The 18,332-nt window shown below is 52.3% G+C and overlaps 1 protein-coding gene across 2 annotated transcripts in view; it reads right to left on the bottom strand.

Annotated features, from left to right (window-relative positions):
* Positions 1-18,332, bottom strand: part of ACOT7 (acyl-CoA thioesterase 7) — an 89,807-nt gene that overhangs the window by 26,800 nt on the left and 44,675 nt on the right. For both annotated transcript variants that reach the window (XM_003793227.3, XM_023515201.1), the window contains exon 6: positions 12,980-13,066. In XM_003793227.3, the coding sequence (XP_003793275.1) occupies positions 12,980-13,066 (87 nt within the window). The remainder of the gene's footprint in view (positions 1-12,979; positions 13,067-18,332) is intronic.

Here is an 18,332-nt window from a genome sequence, read left to right on the forward strand (position 1 = left end):
AAAAAAAAAAAAAAAAAAGAAAAAAGGAAAAAAAAAGAAAGAGAAAGAGAAAGAAAGGGAAGGGAAGGGAGGGGGACTGGTAGGGTGGGGCCAGGCAGGTGGCCAGCCAGGGCCCTCTGCTGCTCAGCATGGCCAAGAGGGCTCCTCCCTTCAGGAGACACCAACCATGAGCACCGTGCTGGTCTTGTTTCCCCCTAGACCCTACCAACTGGAAGCACGGGTGAGTAACCGGGGACATCTGATCACTGGATAGTAAGGGCTTGCAAACTGACTAGAGAGGAGGTGATAATGGCATCGTGGGTGTCAGAAGTAGAAAGCTGCCCGGCGGAGAGGACACCAGGGATTTTCTTTGGAACACTGCGGGGTGTGAGAGGTGAAGCGGAAGGCCAGGTGCTGCTGGGAGCTGCAGCTGGAGGACGCCTGGTGCTTTTCTCTGCTTTTGTGTAGGGCTTAGCATCCCACAACAAAAAGTCTTTTAAAAAGAGGTGTTCTTGATTTTAAGGATTATGCTTTTATTTTCACTAAAAGAAGACTCTGCTAAATGATGGTGAGACAGGTGAGGAGGCAGAGGGGACAGAGTTAGAGCCAGCTACACACTGGTCACTAACCTGTCCCTGGTGCATCTTTTCTGCTCAACCTGTGCTCAGAGGTATCAGCACCCCCATTTTTCAAATCAATGACAGAGGCTCCGAGTCACACGGAGGTCCAATCTAAAGAAAGGGCACGAGTGAAATCCTGGGAAAACAGTGCACGTGTAGCCCAAAGATTCCTGGGCACCAGGTTTTAACCACCCCCACCCCCGCAAATGAGACACAGTTGCCAGGCAGGAGGGCGCCATGGGCTTCAGGCAGCTCAGCGCTCCCAGGTCTGCAACAAAGGGTCATCTGAGCTTTATCTCTGCCTGGCCTTGCGGAGTCTCTGTCAGGTTATTTTAAGTCACTATTGGAAGCAGACGCATGTCTGAGCCCATGACTAGGCTCTGCTAGTTTTCCAGGAAGTGCTTTTGCTGGAATTAACATTCAGAACTTAGAAAACACCTACAATAACTCCCTGGTTACATGTCCTGAAAAGCAGAACTTGTTAAGAAAGGACTTGCTGAAAGGATAACTAGAAGTTTTTAATCAGCTCCTTCAAACTGAGGGTTTACCCCATTTATCCACAATGCCAACTTGTTGGCATAAAGCTTCCACTGCAGGACCCAAAGTACGCGGCTGCCAACGTGGGCTTCGAGCCGCAGCAGACCTGAGGGGAGGCGCGCGTGGCTGGGTGAGCACCTGGTGCGCAGATGCACTGGGAGGGACCAGGCCTCGCTGTCCCTGTGTCCCTGAGTCAGTGCAGAGCCTGGCATTCAGTGCTCAGGAAATGGCTGCTGAATCTGTGAACGCGCCAACGTGCACACGCTGACCAATGAGTCACATCAACCCAGTGAGCAGCCACAGCAGTGAGGTCTGAGGCTCTGTGTTCAGGCATCAGTGTGGCTCAACAGTCATAGGTGAGGGCTCAAAAACTTATCCAGGCCACAGGAGCCCAAAGCCGAGTGAGCTAAACAGCCAGGCTGGTGTCAAAATTATTATTCAAAAGGTTCTTGCTATGTGTTGACAGTGACATTTACGGGGAGGACCTCCACTAGCCCCAGCAGCCAGCACAGGAATACCTGCCTAAGAAACTCAGAGAGGGCTTAGATTAACTGCCGACCTGACATGACACCGTGCCACACCAACGACGGGAAAGGCCGAGCCTGTGGACAGGGGCTGGACACAATCCCACACATGTCTACTCAGATGATAACCAACATCCCCAGATGTGAGCAGTGGGAGACCAGTGTCCCCACATGCTGCCAGACAGGAGGGCATGACAGCTGGGGCTGCCTCCCGGGCACCAGGGGCCCCTGAACTCCCAGAGGTGTTCAACTGGGCACATCTTTGTCCCACTTCAGTTAGTTTTTCCTCCAGGAAGCCCATGGGAAGACCCAAGAGAAGTGACAGCAGGGTCAATTTTAGGGCTCACCGAGCTGGAGAAACTTTCTGGAGGTAAAATTGGAAAGTCTCCAAACCCAAGTGTGAGGCTCTCACCACCAGTTTGTTTTCATAAGTGCACTTTTTTTTTTTTTTTGAGACAGAGCCTCTAGCTGTCCCCCTGGGTAGAGTGCTGTGGTATCATAGCTCACAGCAACCTCCAACTCCTGGGCTCAAGTGAGTCTCCTGCCTCAGCCTCCCAAGTAGCTGGGACCACAGGCGCCCGCCACAACGCTGGCTATTTTTTGGTTGCAGCCATCATTGTTGTTTGGTGGGCCCTGGCTGGATTTGAACCTGCTACCTTAGGTGTATGTGGCTGGCGCCTTAGCCACTTGAGCCACAGGCGCCGACCCCTAAGTGCATTTTTTAATGTCGCTACAAAGGATCTGAGAAAAATAAATGATAGCTGTGGCTGCAGCGAGTGAATGGGACCCTGGGGCTCATTAGGGGGAAGGGAACTGGTCTCCTGACAGTCAAGGTTCGATTCAGCACGAAGATGGGTCCTCCCCTGCGCCCCCTTGTCCTGCTCAGGGTGACTGGTGCTGGGACGTGCTGCTGAGAGAAGGCACTGACCTCCACCGTCCATGCAGGAGTGAGACGGTTAGACAGTCACATCATCTCACCCCAACATCACCACAAAATACCACCCGTGATGAGACACATTCCTGTCCATGTGCCAATGGAGAAAGCAAAGTTCAAGGGAAAAAATGCCAGAAAATCACAGGACCTGGCTCACGACGCCTCTCCTGCCACCAACGCTCCCCCCGGGCCCTCTGCCTTGCCAGACGTCGCCACCAGCCCTCTGATGCTGGAGCCAGTGTCTCCCCGTCACTTTCTCACAGAGTTTAAACTATCCAGTACTCAAGTTTTCTCTAAAATGTCTTTCCCCAGGTTCCTACTGAAAAGCTATGTCTGTTTCCTCCTGTGTAGGCACGACGGGGGCTGCCGACACAGGAGGATAACTCAGGAAAATTACAGTCCCCGCAGCCATCCTTACTTCCCAACATTTACGATTTAAAAGATGACAACAAAATTGTAGGGTGTGCCGTCCCTGCAGACTGCACTAGTTTCAGGAATCATGGGAAGGAAAAAAAAAAAATCCAGCCTTGCTGGGCTACTAACATATAAACATTAGGTACTAAAGATATTTTTAAATCTAACATTTAACTTGCTTGCAGGTTTTTTTGTTGTTGTGTTGTTTTTAAGTATTGACAACTTGTTGACTGGCTTAAAAATAGAGGCTTCATCTTATTTCCTAAGGCCCTGTGGGCTGGCTCAGAGCCCTCATGTCACTGTGCTCTGTGGGTGGCAATTTGAGATGCCCCCATTTCTATATTTAGCCCCAACTGACGGAGCGTAGGTGCCGGCCTCCTATATTAAGAAAACGATAGTAACTTCATCTTGTTTTAAATACCCCAACCTTGGGTAATTACAAGGGTTATTATGGGATCCTGTTGTGAGAGGGCCTCCAAGACAGCCCTAGGACCTGGCTCTCTGTGGGCTGGACCAAGGGCAGAGGAGTATTAAGGTCACTAATGAGAATTTGTGGCAATCACACCAAAAGATGATGAGTTTCTTTTATTTTTATTTAGAGGAAAAGATGATGAGTTTTTAAAGAAAGTGATAAAATGTCCAAAGTGGGGATGTCGGACAGGCATGCGCTGGCCAGTAGGACTCTGCTGAGAAGAGGGCCCAGTGTGAACACAGCAAGTGTGTTCCAGGACAGGTGCCTGCGGGTCCTCAGGCAGGGCTGCCATGACCCCACGCCCCTGGCTTCTCAGGTTGACAGCATCCTGGGGATTGGGGCTGGAGTTGCCTGGCCCCTGCCTCCTGCCCCCACAGCAGAGAATGTTTTCAAACATTAAGCTTCTTAGAAAGTGAGAACTGGAGGGGAGGAGGCTATCCCCAGAGACGCTCTCGGCTTCCCAATAAAGAAAAAGTGACACCTCCAACCAGAAATGGCTTATCCACCTCTTGGCCCCACTGGAGTAGGGGACTTGCCCTGCCTGTTCAGTTCCCCCCTACTGGACTTGGCACAATGTCCCCCACAGAGCAGTAGGGGCTAAAGCCAAAGGAGGTCACAGATTTGGGAAAGAGCATCTGTGCCACCTGCCATACTTTTTAGTGAAAGTCAACCCCTCCTCCAGGGACAACATACTGTTTTTTCCACAACTATCCCCCAAAGAGCAAGTCAACAAAACTGTCTTGGCAGGGGCGTCTTGGTGGAGGCCTCGCCTACACGCCCCCTGCCCCACAGCCGGGCCTGTGCTCTCCTCCAGCCTCCTTCAGGCTCCAGCCCAGGTGTGCAGCCCCTGGTTGCTGGGCATTCCTGTGGGTATTTGCCACCGAAGGTTTGTCTCCTGATGTGCCAGTGGGGGCTGGGCTGTGTCCCACCCCACTGCGTTCCTGTCCTAGCACCAGGGCCAGCACATAGCAGGTGCCCACTGCCTGATGCCCACAGCAGAAAGCTCTGCCACCAGCTCTTCACAGGTGGGGCATGAGCATCTTGGCACACTCTCCAGGCGGGACAGTCCCCAGGGACCTTCAACCTTCTCAGCTCAGTTACTCCACTGCCAAGTATCCACTCCAGGCCAGGCCTGTGCTAAGCAGGGACGCAGCAGTGGACAACACAGACAGAAGTCCCCACCTCATCAGCTTCCACTCTGGTTGAGGGTAAAGAGCCTGCAGGAAACACGAATCAAGGGCGACAAGTAGGCAGGGTCAGGGAAGGTGGGGTTGGTCTACGTGACAGTGCCAGTCAGCAGGGGTCTCTTTCTTTTTCTTCAGACACCTGGAGAAAACGGGGCAGCTGGGCAGGTGTCGGCCCCCAGTCTGGAGCCCCCCAGTCTGGAGTGTGCTCACTTGCCCCACAGGCAGGGAGAATGGTAGGAGGGGACCAGGTGCTGCTGGGGAGGCCTGGGAAGACACGATCATGGAGGGCTGGGAGGGAAGAAATGGCAGGCAGGAAAGCCAGGCAGCTATTTCAGAGAAGAGACTGTTTGGGCACAGAAAGGAGGGGAACCCAGGGGAGGCCATCGTGGGCGTGATGGTGGACCAGGAAGGGACAGTTTGTGAGGAGGACCCTTAGGGGAGCCACACAGACCAGCGGACAGATAAGATGGTGGTCCATGACCAAGGCCAAGACTAACTGTAGGAATTCTGGCAGCCAGGAGGGGCTGAGAGCTCTGTCTGACACCACACTGGGGAGGCCAGGAGGTGTGGCCTGGAGCTATAAATACAAGAGCAAGGTGGTGGGAATGAGACCAGCTAGGAGGGAGGGAACACACCGTACACAGATAGGGCCCTGAGAAACCACAAGGGGACTAAAGGGCAGCCAGGAGGGGGCCCTCCAGGTTACTGGCCCCAGCCCACAGGCTTTGGTGACAGACCAGACAGAGGTGACATGCACAGGCTTGAGGGAGGTGGAAGAGAGGGTGGGGAGGAGTAGCTGCAGGCAGCTCTTGGGCTGAGCAGGGGCCAAGACTGAGGATGGGCTGGGAGACGGCTCTGCCAGAGAGAAGATTGGCCCTCACTGGCCAAGGGAACCAAAGACAGCTCCACTGTGATTGAGGAAGAGCTTCATCTCAGTCACGATCCCATTATTCTTTTCCAAAACCAAGTTAACTGCAGAGCTGGAGCTCCCTCTACAAGGCACTCTGGGAAGCTGGGTGTCAGACCCCCTGGACTGTCAGAGTTGTGGGGTGTTCTTTACTGATAAAATCACCTGTAGACTCGAGACAGCACAGGATGGGAAGCAGCTGTGTCCTGGACACTATTTTCTGTAATGACAGTCCACTAGTACTCACACTCGCTCCTGACCCTGGGCTGAGGGAGTGGCCAGGATCAAATAGACCAGATGCTCACTCCCATGTGACCTCACACCCATGTTCTCAAACCACGTGCCGGGTGTCATCAGCAGATGGGCAAGTGTCCCCTGCCAGGAGTGGGGTGGCTGCAGGGAGGGGCAGCTCCAGAGGCGGGGGCCACCTCTGTGAAGACAGGTGGGATGAGCACACCACCAGGGCAAAGGGACAAGGGGCAGCACAGAGGCCAGACAGGACGGTGGAGCCAGCTCTGAGATCCAAACGTCCCAGGTTTTGTGGTCATGAGGACCTGGAGCTGGGGGCAGCTTAGAGACGCCAGCAGGGGCGAGGACCGGAGTCCCCAGCCAGCCAGAGACACAGAGCCAGCCCGCCCCAGCCCAGTCCTCGGTCCTCTCTGTGGGTGGATCTCGTTATTCTTTTTCCAGTTCCAACACTTGGGTATTTTTAATTTTTCTTTTTAAGTAACACAAGCTCAAAGATAGCCACTTCCGCTCCGAGGACAACTTTAGCCATCTCCCTGATTTTGACAGGAAGCATTCTCCTTTTGTTATTTTCTAGATAATTTAAGTCCAGATTTTGCTTTCCTTTGACCAGTAGTTACCTGGAGGAGTGTTGCTTCATTTTCAGGTGCTGCCATTATTGCCAGGGAGGGGTGGGTCTCACTTTGAGGAATTTGTAATTAAAACACTGAAGCCCATGGTCACATTTCACAAATGTTCCCCTGGATACAAGAGACAAGCTCCCGTTCTCCAGGAGAACATTCTCTCTAATATGTCTGCAATAAGATAAATTAAGAAATAAATAAAATGGCTCGGCGCCTATAGCTCAACCGGCTAAGGCGCCAGCCACGTACACCTAAGGTGGCGGGTTCGAATCCCCAGCCCGGACCCGCCAAACAACAATGACGGTTGCAACCAAAAAAACAGCCGGGCGTTGTGGCGGGCGCCTGTGGTCCCAGCTACTTGGGAGGTGGAGGCAGGAGACTCGCTTGAGCCCAGGAGTTGGAGGTTGCTGTGAGCTGTAATGCCACGGCACTCTACCCAGGGGGACAGCTTGAGGCTCTGTCTCAAAAAAAAAAAAAAAAAAAAAAAAAAAAAAACCCCACCACCCCCCCCCCCCCCCCGATTAAGCGCTTCCGACGTGCCAGCTGCTTTCCCTGAGTTATCTCATTTCATCTCCCCCACCCCCGGACTCCCTTACAGCAAGGGGGACCCGGGCCCAGGGAGGGTAAATTGGGGCGGCTGCCACGCACAACTTGGGGGTAGCTTCAGAAATTAGGAAAAGGGTGAAGCGTGGGGAAATCAGAGGAAGAGCGGGTCCCAGACGGGTCAGCCTGGTGAAGACGCCACTGGCTGAGCTCCCGGAACCAGAGCTGCACACCAGCAAATCTGTCAGGCACCGCCGCCCGGAGGTCTTAACTTAGGCCACGGGCTGGGGAGAGGCCAGGAGAGACCTGAGAGGACACACTCGGGGGAGGGTGAGAGAGGAGCAGGCGGAGACTGAGACCCCGGGGGCCTCATGTCCTCACTTTGACATGCAGCCCCCAAGTGCCAAGCTGCCTGGAGTATCAAGTTTCAGGGAGGTGGACTGAAGCCCCAGGAGAGGGCAATGCAGGAGGGTGGGGGCACACTGCTCTAACTGTGGTCATCAGAACTGCAGCCCAGACCTGTGCTTCCCAGGACCATGTGACACAAGCTGAGCAAACTCCTCCCCCGAGGATGCCACCCAACCTCCCTCTGCACAGAGCTGCCTTTTGTGCAGAACCAACGTGACCAACAACATTGAGGTTCTTTTCTGGGCCAGAGAACAGTCCCTCCTTCCAACTGGCTCACACTCTAAAGACCTGACAGAGAAGCTGGACCCTTGCCTTGGGATGAGGGCCCGATGGGGGTCCCTGCAGGCTGGAACCCCTCAAGGCTGGAACAAAGAGATGGGAGGGCAGCGTGGCACTGGGGCCGGGCGGGCGGGATGGCTGACCACGCAGCACAGGGCGGCCGCTGTCTCTAGCATTCGGTCCTTGGACTTAAAGCTCCTTAACTCTTTTCTTTTCCCAGTTTTTGGGTCTTTCAAAGTATAATTAAAGGAGGAGCTAAGTAATTAATGGTAGGAACAAGATTCTCCTTCCAGCTTTTAAAAATAGCACAAAAAAGAAAACTGGGTGGCTTGGTTAAGGGCACCTGGGAGGACGACAAGACAAAATTCAGGACTGGGAACTATTTTGAGAAGGAGGGAAACACACTCTGTGGGTACGAAATTCCCCAAGTCCCTTTCTCCCAGCTGTGGGCCTTCTCCAGGCTACTTAAACCAGCTGCCCCAGGCTGTCCCCAAGATCACCTGGGGAGCTTTGGAAACCACCAGCACCTGGGCCTCCTGCCACCATCTACAGCTACTTCTCAGGTCTGAGGGAGGAACTGGACAGCCGGGTGGGTGCCTGCAGGGGTGAGGGGAAGGGAGAGAATGGGACGGGCCAACTCCACGTAAAGGAGAACTGTCCTTCCCTAGTAGAGATGGTGGCAACGGAAGGACCCTGTGTCCTTCCCTAGTAGAGATGGTGGCAACGGAGGGACCCTGTGTCCTTCCCTAGTAGAGATGGTGGCAACGGAAGGACCCTGAGATGATTGGGAAGGCCCAGGAAACTGACCACAGGCGGGATTCAAACCTCTGTAACAGAAGAGGTGAGACTACTTGGGAGGGGCAGGCCCAGAGCTGCAGAGGGGCAGAGGGATGTGGGCAGGCGCGGTGGCGCTTCTCTCCAGAGCAGCACTGGAGGGAACTCGGGAGCAGCCCAGACTCTTGGGCCCTCCCAGACCTGCTGAACATTCGGGCAGGGCTGGGTGACCTGGAGCTGTGGCTCTCACCGTGAGCACACAGGCCTGGTGATGTCGGCGGGGAGGATGTCACTTTGGGAAGAAGGGCCCAGAAACTGCAAGCCACACAATCTGCTATTCAGACGGCCACTTTAATAAAAAGTCAAGACCAGGCACGATGTCTCACGCCTATAATCCTAGCACCTGGGAGGCCAAGGTAGGTAGATTGCCTGACTTCACAGATTTGAGACCAGCCGCCTGAGCCAGAGTGAGACCCTGTCTCTAAAAATAGCTAGGTGTATGGCAGATGCCTGTAGTCCCAGCTACTTGAGGCAAGAGAATCGCTTGAGCCCAAGAGTTTGAGGTTGCTGTGAGCTGTGATGCCACAGCACTCTACCAAAGGTGACAAAATGAGACTCTGTCTCAAAATAAATAAATAACTATAAAATAAAAAGCCAGCAGGATGACCAGGGATGGGCCAACAGAAGGAGGGGTGGGGATCAGGGCAGCAGAGAGGCAGAGGTTGTGCCAGAAAGAGGAGGGAGAATCTACAGAGCCCGGATTTCCCAGTGGAAATCTCCACAGCTAGAAGTCACAGAGCAATCCTTCTAAGCCCTTTGGGGAAGAGAATTCCCTGTAGAATGCCACACTCAACCAGGAAATGTTTTCAGACATGCAAAGCTCAGAAAAATGACTCTCTACCCATGACTGGGAACACCCCATAAAGCAGTTCAACTTTCCTCCTCAGCAGTCTCTGACAGACACGTCCACCCAGGCGGACCCACTCCAGGGTGTGGCCATGGTGGACAGGAGCACAGGGTCTGGGGTGCCCCTCCTTGTTTGCTGAGGTACAGATGTGCCAACACACACCACGTGGACAGAAGGACCCCGGTTCCCAGCACCACAGAGCCACCCTATCAGCTCTGGATCTCTCACAGCTGCACTGTGACATTTTAAAAAGTCTCTGTTGAAGCCACTGCCATATGGGGCCTTTGTTACGGCAGCTGAGGCTTTATTTTAGTTACTATATTATCTTTCATGGGAAGATACTAGAGGACGTGTTTCACCAAAACCAGCAAAGAGGAAAATTGAAGATGTGTCAATCAGGGCATGGAGCCAGGTGAGGGACAGGCCATCCCAGGGGGCCAGTTCAGAGCAGGCGAGGAGAGCAATGTGATGAGGAGGACGGAGGACGAGGACGGAGCTCTCCAGGGGAAACCGCACCGCCCAACTGAGAAGCATTTTCCAGAGCTGCTGGAGGTGGAGAGAGACTTGCTGGGACAGTCACAGCAGACAGAAACCAAGACAATAAGGAGCAACTGTGGCAGAGCTCTGCAGAGCCGCGACCACAGTGTCCCACCCGGCTCATGTGGAGGGGGCCAGGCCACGTGCCGGGCAGCAGCTGCCGGTGCCACAGCTGCGGTGCGCAGTGAAGGGGGCACCAGAGCGCTGTGCTGTCTCAGCTCTTTGGGGTTATTTCTACATAATTCTTTCGTTGAAAATAATCTAAACATAAAAAATAAAGCACCAATGAAAAAGACGAAGCTTCCCTAAGTTGAGAAGTGAGGAACGCACACTCAAGGCTCCTCGGGGTCTGCCCTGATCAGGGCTACTGGCCAGCCTCAAGGTCTAGGCACCCCAGGTATCTTTCGGGTCACCAATAATGGGCAGGGGCAGGGAGGGGACGATAGGGAGAAAACTGGCTTTTCTGGGCTGACACCCAGCACTTTTCAGGAGGAAGAGGGACTATGTGTTGGTTCCCTCAGGACTCAGGGAAGGCAGAAGCCAGCAGCTGGGCTGGCCTGTCACGATGTCCTTCAGTTTAGACCTACAGAGACAGACAGCCCTCCTTCCTGGCCTACAAAGGCCACCCCGAGCCCCTGGATTCCCAGCAGAAAGGCTTCTCTCTCTTCCAAAACATCTTTCACAAGTTTGTCATGACTGAGACGTGTGTTTGCCGTCCTGACGACTGAAGCTAGCCAACGCACTGAATCACAGTGGGACTCAGGCGCAGCTTTGTAAAGACACCCACAGTTACGCAATTACTGAAGACAGGCGGAACTGGCATCCATTTCAGTCACTATTTCCCTTTGCAATTGGCATCTACTGAATTACAGTTTAGAGAAGACTTTGATTCAAATTGATTTTAGATGCCACTCTTGTCGACAGGACTCTAGAGGGAAACACAATGAAGTCAGGGTTCCTGGGGGTTCCCAACACGGTGTTTACGTCACTCATTCCCTCCCAGGGAGTTACTGGCAACATAAGAGATGGCTTGGTTTGGTAAAATTATTAGACATAATTTTTACAAATCGTGGGCACAAAGCCCCCACTAAAATAAGCATCAAATATCATAAAGCCATCATGAACACTTCTTAAATGCACAGTAAAAATGTGCCTGTATCAGGCTCGGCGCCCGTAGCTAGGGTGCCGGCCACATACACTTGGGCTGGTGGGTTCGAACCTGGCCCAGGCCTGACAAACAACAATGACAACTACAACAAAAAAATAGCCAGGTGTTGTGGCAGGGCCTGTAGTCCTCACTACTTGGGAGGCTGAGGCCAGAAAATCCCAAGAGTTGGAGGTTGCTGTGAGCTGTGATGCCATAGCACTCTACCGAGGGTGACATAGTGAAACTCTGTTTCAAACAAAGAAACAAACAGAAAGTACCTATCAAATGAAGCCCCTTAGACTCCATAAAGGAAGGTGACACGCTGTGGCTGTCTGAGGGGCTTTCCAACAGTTCCCACTCGCATCTCACTGATGCCTTCCCCACGTGAAGACAGACCGGGCCTACCAGTGTGGGCCTTTGCACCAAGGAGAAAACAGTGATGGAAAACTTCCAGCATGCAGACCAAATACGCAAAACTTGGAGCACAGAGTTTCACAAATGCCAGGGAGAGTAGAGATAAATGAGGCTCAAAGACATTTCCTTGAAGTTACAGAAACCTGGGCATGGGACAGCCAGATTCCTAAGAGGGGGCTACGGCCCACGCTGGAACCTGAGGGAGTGGAAAGAGACAGTGGCCAGTCAGGAAGGAGAATCAGCAAACTTACGAGGCCACAGCTATCCTCAGTGTGGAAGGTTCCTCCGATTATTACAATATGCCTGCCCTGGAAAGTACCATGTGCTATAAAGTAAAGCTTCCCCCGGGTAGGACCTAAGTTAATAGGATCTAAGGGCAGTGCAATGAGCATTTGGTGGAAAGAGGAAAACAATCATGAAATTGAAAACAGACAAATGCAGGGGATTAGTTAAAAAAAAAAAAAAAAAGCAAACTTTAAAAACATATCTCAACTCAGGACCCACTCTGATTCTGACAGGCCCAGGGCCCATCGTCCTTCATCCTGAAAGTAATCTGTGCCTCTCATTCACAGAATGAGTATCCGCAAAGTGTGGGGGATGCTGGATGCCCTGCTCCTGAGATATCAAAATATCAAAGTAAGCCAAGCCTAGAATGGTATCTTTTAAACTGGGTTTTGAAGGATGAGTAGGAGTTTTCTGAGTAGAGAAGAAAGGAGAACTTAGAACGCCAGGTAGTGGGAGGTGACAGTACAAATGAACAGTGTTGTGCAAAAGGACAGGATGCTTGGTGAGTGACGGCTAGTAGCACACCCCTGACAGCTGTGCCCAACTTTGTGAGCCCCACACCGTCTTTTCTGGCTTCCATCATTTATACCACTTCACTACCTTCTCCCTGATATTTTTCTTCAAAAAAACTTAATTTTTTAAAGTTTACTTTAGTCTCATTCAAAATAACAATATCAATGAAATTACAAATATGTGCTACTCATATATTTGCCTTAAATCACAAAATTACACATTATTAAAGTAAAAACTGTCCATCTGTGCACCTAAAGCTAAGTCCTCTTGTGTCCCAGCTGTGCTTTCCAAACTCGGGGAAAGCTGAGCTAGGAATGTGAAGGCCTGTGCTGCTGGAGGCGGGATCTGCATTTATTGGTGGAATATAAATGCAGACATCAGAGGCAAAAACATTATTAATTAGCCACTTTTTGTTAGTGGGTTGCAGTGTCATTCCCCAGGGCCCTGCCCCTGTCCCCTGGGCACTCATGAAGCATCTCGTAGCTATGAGGCCACAGGACTGCACATGACCCTCCAGGGGGACAGAGTCGCCCACTGACTTTCACTTCCAGTCTGAGAAACAGGCATTGACGGTATTTCAGTAATTTATTATGCAACCTCTTAAAAGCTTAAATTTATACTTCACTAAACACCAGAGCTTAAAGTGGGTCAGCTGGCAGCATGACTTCCTGTGGGATGGACAAGGACCCAGGGGACGGAGGGGGATAGCCACAACCACTTGCTTCTCACCTCCGTGCACGAAGCCATGCAGAGTGCAGTCTGAAGGCCCCACCAGGTGGATCAGGCTGGACTGGCTGTAGCTGACGGTGTACGGCTCTGGAACAGAAAGGAGATGGGTCAGTTGTGGGCAGATGGAGTCCCATGTGCAAATGGTCTGGCAATGCGGAGACTGCCCTGATGTCTGCATGGTCACCAAAGGCATCCAACTGCTGGCAACTCACACATGATTTCTTTAAGGAAAAATAGGGTCTCCAAATAGGCCATAGCTGGTGAAGGGGAAGGCCTGCAAGGATCAATCAGCCACCATGCTAGTGGGTCATGACATTACTCCCTGGGGACACTGGCACTCCTGCAAGGCCCTGTCCAAAGATACTCACTAAACATCTCAAGGCTATAAGGTCCCAGGGTTGCACTTGCCCCTCCCCTGGGATATAAAGACAGGTACTTTCTAGGTCTGGCTTTTGACAAGTTAATGTTTCTCAGCAGTAAAAACACTGGTGGGATGAAGGGTGATCCTGACCCAGAATTTGATATCTGGGGTCTCTTAGCTGTCAGGCATCACCTCGGAGACCTTGGTGTGTGACTAAACTGTATCTCCTCAAACTCATAGTTGAGGTCTTGACCCCTGAGTGCTGCAGAATGTGACTGTATGTGCAGATGGGGTCTTTGAAGAAGATAAAATGAGTCATTAGGGTGGGCCCTAATCCCATGTGACTGGCATCCCTGTACGGAGAGGTGATCAGGACTCTGACCTTACAGAGGAACAACCAGGTGAGGATGTAGGAGGAGACTAACACCTGCAAGCCCAAGAGAGCGGCCTCGGGAGGAGCCAGTGCTGGGACACCTCGATCTCAGACCTCCAGTCTCCAGGACCATGAGACCAATTTCTGCTATTTAAGGCACCCAGCCCATGGTCCCTGGTTCTGATAGCCCCAGCACACACATACAAGTATTCTCCACCCAGTAATTCAAACTGAGTACCTCACTGCCCGACATTGAATTCAGACTCAAATATGTACCTCTAAACTCAGAAACCTGTTTTTGAGGTTCAGAAGCCTCAAAAAACAAACAAGACACCCTGAACACAGGAAAACCCTTTTCTATGTTTAGATCCACCGACACTGCGGTGTTACACTCGCCACAGCACTCAGCAGTCACTGGCCGTACAGGTGTGCAGCCCGGAGCGACGGGCCAGACCACACGACCGGGTGTGTGGTGGGCTCTACCAGCCAGGTGTGGGTAACTGCACTCTGATCACACAACGAGGTTGTCCAATGGCCTCTGTGAGTTCCTGAAAGCCCTATTTCTCAGGTGAAACAAAGGCATGTGTGAATAGGCCCTGGAAGCACAGGCTTGAACCCCAGCACGTAGGGCCTCAGCTCTCCCTCCCCCAGTGCTGCCCAAACGCAGTGGGGCACTATTTATAGTCACCCTGGCTCAGAGGCGGGACATGTGACTGGCCTAAATACCCACCTGCTGAATCCCAGGGCTGAGGAAGAGGCTGAAGGCAGTCAAGAGTCGCACCTTCCATTTTTTTGCTCTTAGCAAGGTAGGTCAAGAAAGAAGGAAGCTCAAGAGAGAAAGAGCTGGTTTCTAAGTAGAACAGCAGGCGAAGGAAGTCTAGAGACTTGGGGCATTAAAAGATGGGAGAGGCCTATTGTTTCTCGACCTGAGGGAGACTTTGAAATCAAAACCCTGCTAAGACTTAATCTTGTGGGATAAAGTGTGGTTTTCCTACCAGCTGTGTCTTGAGAGTCTGAGAGAGAGAGGAGTGAGGAAATAACCAGACATGTTAACAAGGCTTGAGGACTGTGTGTGCAAGGAACGCCGGGGGTGGCCACCGTCACCCGGAACTGGTGGGAGCAGACAGACCAGACACCTGCTCAGAGCAGTTAATGAGGGGACAGAATTCTCCTAGATGAAAAATGCTTCTGACTGCTCCAGCCTTAAAGAAGCTCTGATCCCCAACCGAGGTTGAGCCCCGTTCTGCAAGGTACACTTTGGGACAGTCCATAAGGACAACAGACAAGGGAGAACCTTCCAGACAGCAGAGTCCAGCGCCATGGAGTTCCTCCCCTCAGAGCAGAATCAGGGTCTCATCAAGGACTGTCCCTGGGGCCACAACTCAGACCCCAGCAGGATTTGCCACCACTTGGCCCACGGGCTCCTGTGGCCGCTCATTCTCTCTGGTCCCTGGTCCCGTGTTTGTTCCTCTCTCCCTCCCCTGCTATGTGCACGAGTGAGTGCAAATGACTCATCTTTCCAGTTCATTGGCTGCAAACCAGGAGGACCCACACCACACCCGATGAAGAAGCCTGCGCGTGACCTTGAAGTCCGAGGCTGATGTGGGGGCTGCACAGGATTTCCAGTGCTCCTGGGGGAAGGTGTCTGACACGTACAAGGAGGACGAGACAGGGATCTGGTGTACCCAGGGCAGGACCAGGCAGAGGCGACTTGCTCATCACCAAATCCGTGTCCTCACCCTCTTCCACACAGAGCCTCCCCTGTGGGGGATCTGCAAATACCCCTCCTGCGGAACAGCTCAGTGCCACGCCAGGCCTGGCCCACAGAAGCCTCAGACACATGAGCCTCCCTGCTCTGTCCCCTGCTGGGACCTACTACCGATGATAGAGACCAAGACCAAAGGGACCTTAAAACCTGGACCCCTGGTGTTTGGAAGAGAACCATCCCTACTCAGGACTTTACTTAAGCAAGAAATGAACCTCCACTGAGTTACATCCTAGGATTTCAGGGCCCATCTGCTGTAATAGCTACTATGACCTTGACTATACAGTGCCTAACCTTTGAACCTGCAGTTTCAAAATGATCCGAGGAACCTGAATTAGGATCCCAGAGCAACAACAAACGAGAGTGACATGACCATAAACAATCAAAACCCCTCCTCCTCTGAGCCCGTCCCACACGACAGAAGCTCCTTCAAGTACTTCGTGTGCATTTTAGCAACACAGTGGCTTCATCATCTGCTTCCAGTTGAAAACAACCAAGGCAGTTAAGTCCCACGGGGCAGCAGAGCTGGGATTCAGACCCAGGCAGTGCCACTTGAACCTCCCTTTGCACCCCCACCTCGTCCTCTCTTGCCCCCTCACGCCTTACTCCCTTGTCCTGGGGCCAGGGCTGATGGGAGCAGGAATATGGGCCTGACCAGATGGCCGGTGACGTCGGGAGAAAGGTGCTCTCCAGCCTCTGCACTCTCGTGGATGGCTCAGAGCGCATCTGCCTGGGGACGTGGCCAGAGCCAGCATGACCCCAGGAGGGTAGATCCCAACCCAGGAACCAGGGCTGGGTGGCCTGCCAAGACTCCAGCTGCACTGGCAGGGTGGACCAGACATGGAAGTAAACACTGTTCCAACCCCAGGGCCAGGGACGAGGCCGGGCTGATTCTGTCATAAACTCAATAGCCTCAAAGTGGACGGCCATATGGCCAAACAGTCCCCGTACGGTTTAAGCTGGATGTCTCACAGCCATGAATCTGAAGACCTCAAGGTAATTGTATTTTCTCTTGTCAGATGAAGAAAACAATCCCGACAACCAGGTTTTCCAGTTGCATATTGAGAAATTACAGCTGTAAATATTGGACAACTGGCATGAGAAGAGCTCTCGGGCTCTGAGAAAGCCCCTGTGGAGGGTGCTCATCCACAGCCTGGACCTGACTCTAGGTCGGGCTGATCTGGGACCTGCAGAGCCGAGGAGGAGGCAGCTCAGAGGCCAACACTGTCCTGATGGGGAGGGAGGGTCCTCCCATGGGAAGGGGCAGCATGTGTCCTGCCTGTCAGAAAGACCCCAGTGCCAACTATGCACCACACACCTTTCTCCCCTGAGCTGCTGTCCCTGTGAAACCCGACTCACCCAGGCTGAGACACCAGGAGACCAGGCCAGTCCCTGATGAGCCCACTCTGGCTCTGGAGGGCACTGGGCAGTCTAGGTTAGAGTGGACTTGTCCAGCCCTGCCGGCCAGGTGCCAGTTCTACTAGGAAATGAAGTCAGAAATGCAAATGGGCAAGCCAGAAAGAACAGACTTGTGACTCCCTTAAGAAGTATTTAAAAGCCTGAGCCTTGGCATGGTGCCCATAGCTCAAGCGGCTAAGGCGCCACCCAGATATACCAGAGATGGTGGGTTCAAATCCAGCCCAGGCCTGCCAAACCACAATGACAACTACAACCAAAAAACAGCTGGGTGTTGTGGTGGGTGCCTGTAGTTTCAGCTACTTGGGAGGCTGAGGCCAAAGAATCGCTTAAGCCCAGGAGTTGGAGGTTGCTGTGAGCTGTGACACCACAGCACTCTACCCAGGGCAACAGCTTGAGGCTCTGTCTCAAAAAATAAATAAATAAACAAATAAATAAAACAAAATAAATATAAAAGCCCAAGCCTCTAATCCAATTATCTGAGGAAGATGTAGTCTTATAAAGCACAGAAAAACGAAAATAAAAGCATGTAAAAATCTATCAAGAAATCCTGAGATTCAGAACGCCAAGTTTTGATTAATACTGTGGAAGAATAACAGAGTCTAAAAATAGTACATATCAGATTTACAACCAAACAGGAGGGCAGACAGAAAACAACCCATCAGCAAAGGAATTTAAACTGGTGAGAACCTTGGGTGACTTCAATCAGTCAGAGGAACGAGGCAGGCTCTAATCTCACGGCTCTTAAAGCCAGAGGCAGGCCATCAGTGCTGCCCACACCTGTGGACTCCTGCAGGGGTCTGGCCTCCACCCCGAGCTCTTTCCAGAAACTGCCCATAGAAAGGCAGGTCCAAGCTGCCCCATGGGCTGCCCAGCGTCCTCTCCGCTTCCCCTCTCCCCTCTGTTGGGCTAGACACTGTCTCTCCTCTGTCTCTTGTGAGGACACTTGCCACCAGATTTAGGGCCCATCTGGGTAACCTAAGATGATCCCCTCAAGATCCTTAACTTAATCACACCAATTTTCCCTCTTCAGGTCTCGTCCACAGGTTTTGGGGAGTAGAACGTGGGCACTGAAGCCCTCCAGCTTCTCTCCCCTCCAAGAAGCTCCCAAGTGGTGTGCAGGCTCCTTTTCTAGACATCTCTCCTCCCTCCCCTGTGTCCCACCGCAGGCCTTGGTGTCTCAGGACCTTGGATGTGACAGGGGCCTGTGCTGTGCACTGCTGGGTTGACAAACTCATTGTCTATATGTGTTTTCTTTCTAAATCTACCACTTCCCTGGGGATTCCTCAAAACAGCAACATTCTTTTTTTTTTTAGAGGCAGAGTCTCACTTTGTTGCCCTCTGTAGAGTACTGTGATGTCATAGCTCACAGCAACCTCCAACTCCTGGGCTTAGGCGATTCTCTTGCCTCAGCCTCCCGAGTAGCTGGGACTACAGG

Source organism: Otolemur garnettii, unplaced genomic scaffold (genome assembly GCF_000181295.1).
Source record: "Otolemur garnettii isolate 467f Iridium unplaced genomic scaffold, OtoGar3 scaffold00067, whole genome shotgun sequence".
In the NCBI taxonomy this organism is placed as follows: Eukaryota; Metazoa; Chordata; class Mammalia; order Primates; family Galagidae; genus Otolemur; species Otolemur garnettii.